The sequence below is a fragment of the Octopus bimaculoides genome, chromosome 26 (assembly GCF_001194135.2).
Source record: "Octopus bimaculoides isolate UCB-OBI-ISO-001 chromosome 26, ASM119413v2, whole genome shotgun sequence".
In the NCBI taxonomy this organism is placed as follows: Eukaryota; Metazoa; Mollusca; class Cephalopoda; order Octopoda; family Octopodidae; genus Octopus; species Octopus bimaculoides.
The window spans coordinates 2,939,501-2,941,045 of NC_069006.1; the positions used below are offsets into that span (position 1 = coordinate 2,939,501).

At 37.4% G+C, this 1,545-nt stretch overlaps 1 protein-coding gene across 1 annotated transcript in view; it reads left to right on the forward strand.

The window, feature by feature from the left end:
* The window catches only part of LOC106879338 (cytochrome P450 3A21), a 113,051-nt gene that overhangs the window by 25,989 nt on the left and 85,517 nt on the right, over positions 1 to 1,545 (forward strand). The window contains exon 8 of the mRNA XM_052976881.1: positions 760 to 938. Coding sequence (XP_052832841.1) covers positions 760 to 938 — 179 coding nt within the window. The remainder of the gene's footprint in view (positions 1 to 759; positions 939 to 1,545) is intronic.

Genomic DNA, 1,545 nt, shown 5'->3' on the forward strand with positions numbered 1-1,545 from the left:
TGGAGGTCCTTTCCGTTTTCTTTCACACACGGATAAATTTTTCACTATAGATCTTAATGGTCGTAAAGACACTATATCAGTGAATAGATTAGAAAAGGCCTTCATAGAGAAAACTGTACCTATTCCCACTGCAGAGGACACACACACAGTATTATACAGCAAACACGGCCCGCACACCCACCTTCAAATTCCAGGATTCTGGATTATTTATCCGGCGTTTTTACTTAACTTTTGAGAGCGGGCAGGTTCATTTTTTCGCATTCTCGTTTGTGAGAGTAGTCGAGTTTATTTCAGATATTCTCATTTTAAAAATCATCTCCGGCTAATCGTTGAGAGGACGATGGTGTTGCTTGCCGGAGGTTTGTGCTCTCTGAGTGCTCTTGATATAATCAACAACATTTTTATTAGATTATAATCTAGTAACTTAATTTGTTATTATAAAAGAAAATTTACAAATAACATAATAATTCTAAAATTTGCGTGAAATTAAAGGAAAGTAATAATAAATCTGTGAAAAGGCAAAACTTGTTTTTGAGATCAGAAAGGTGTATAGGTACCTAAACGAAGAGATCCAACCATGCCAGTCAGTCAAACAACTGAAATGTTCATCATTGAAATTGAAGGGGAATCCATTTACAGTGTGTGTTTGTGTATGTGTGTGTGTACATATGTATTGTGTGAGTATGTGTCTGTGTGAGCGTACGTAAGTGCGTGCATGCATATGGTAGTGACTGACAAATGTAAAAGGACCTTTGTTAATTTTTGCTCATTTGCTTTATGTTTATAAACCGCTGTTTCAGGTTGGATCGTCAGTGCAATAAGGCATGCACGATAAAAGGCGTGAAGATTCCTGAAAAACTGACCGTCAGAATCGCTGTGGATGCTCTACATTATAACCCAAAATACTGGCCAGAACCGGAAAAATTCATTCCAGAAAGGTTAGCAATTTAAATTATGCTTTCATTCATAGAGTGCTGCAGATGTGTCTAGGAGATTTAGAGCTTCTATTCAAAAACACCAGTTTTCTGTTTTATCGTCTGCTCTACCTTTACATCACATCCTCATCTTACAAAATATTGGTTCCAAATTTTGGCATAAGACCAGGAAGTTCCAGGAAAGGCCTGAGTCAATAGTATTGACCTCAGTCCTCAAATGGTATGAATTTTATCGACTCCATAAAGATGAAAGGCAAAGTAAACTCAGTGGAATTTGAACTCAAGAGAAGCGTATAGAGAAAGGGCAGCTGGGACTGTGGAGCGAAGGGACTTATTACAGAAAAGATTGCTCAAAACACATACAAACAAAGCCATAGACAAACCAGGCTATAAACTCATATACAAACACCCCTATATGTGTGTGTTTTCGTAGCATGTATGGGTCTGTGTGCGTGTCTTTACATACATACACGCACATGCAGAGAAGCATATATTCACTAGCTCTCCTGCTTTTAGACTACTGAACACAATTGGTAGTCCCAAAATAATTGCATAAGGATAAACATATGTGTACACACACATTACATACATACATACATACATACATACA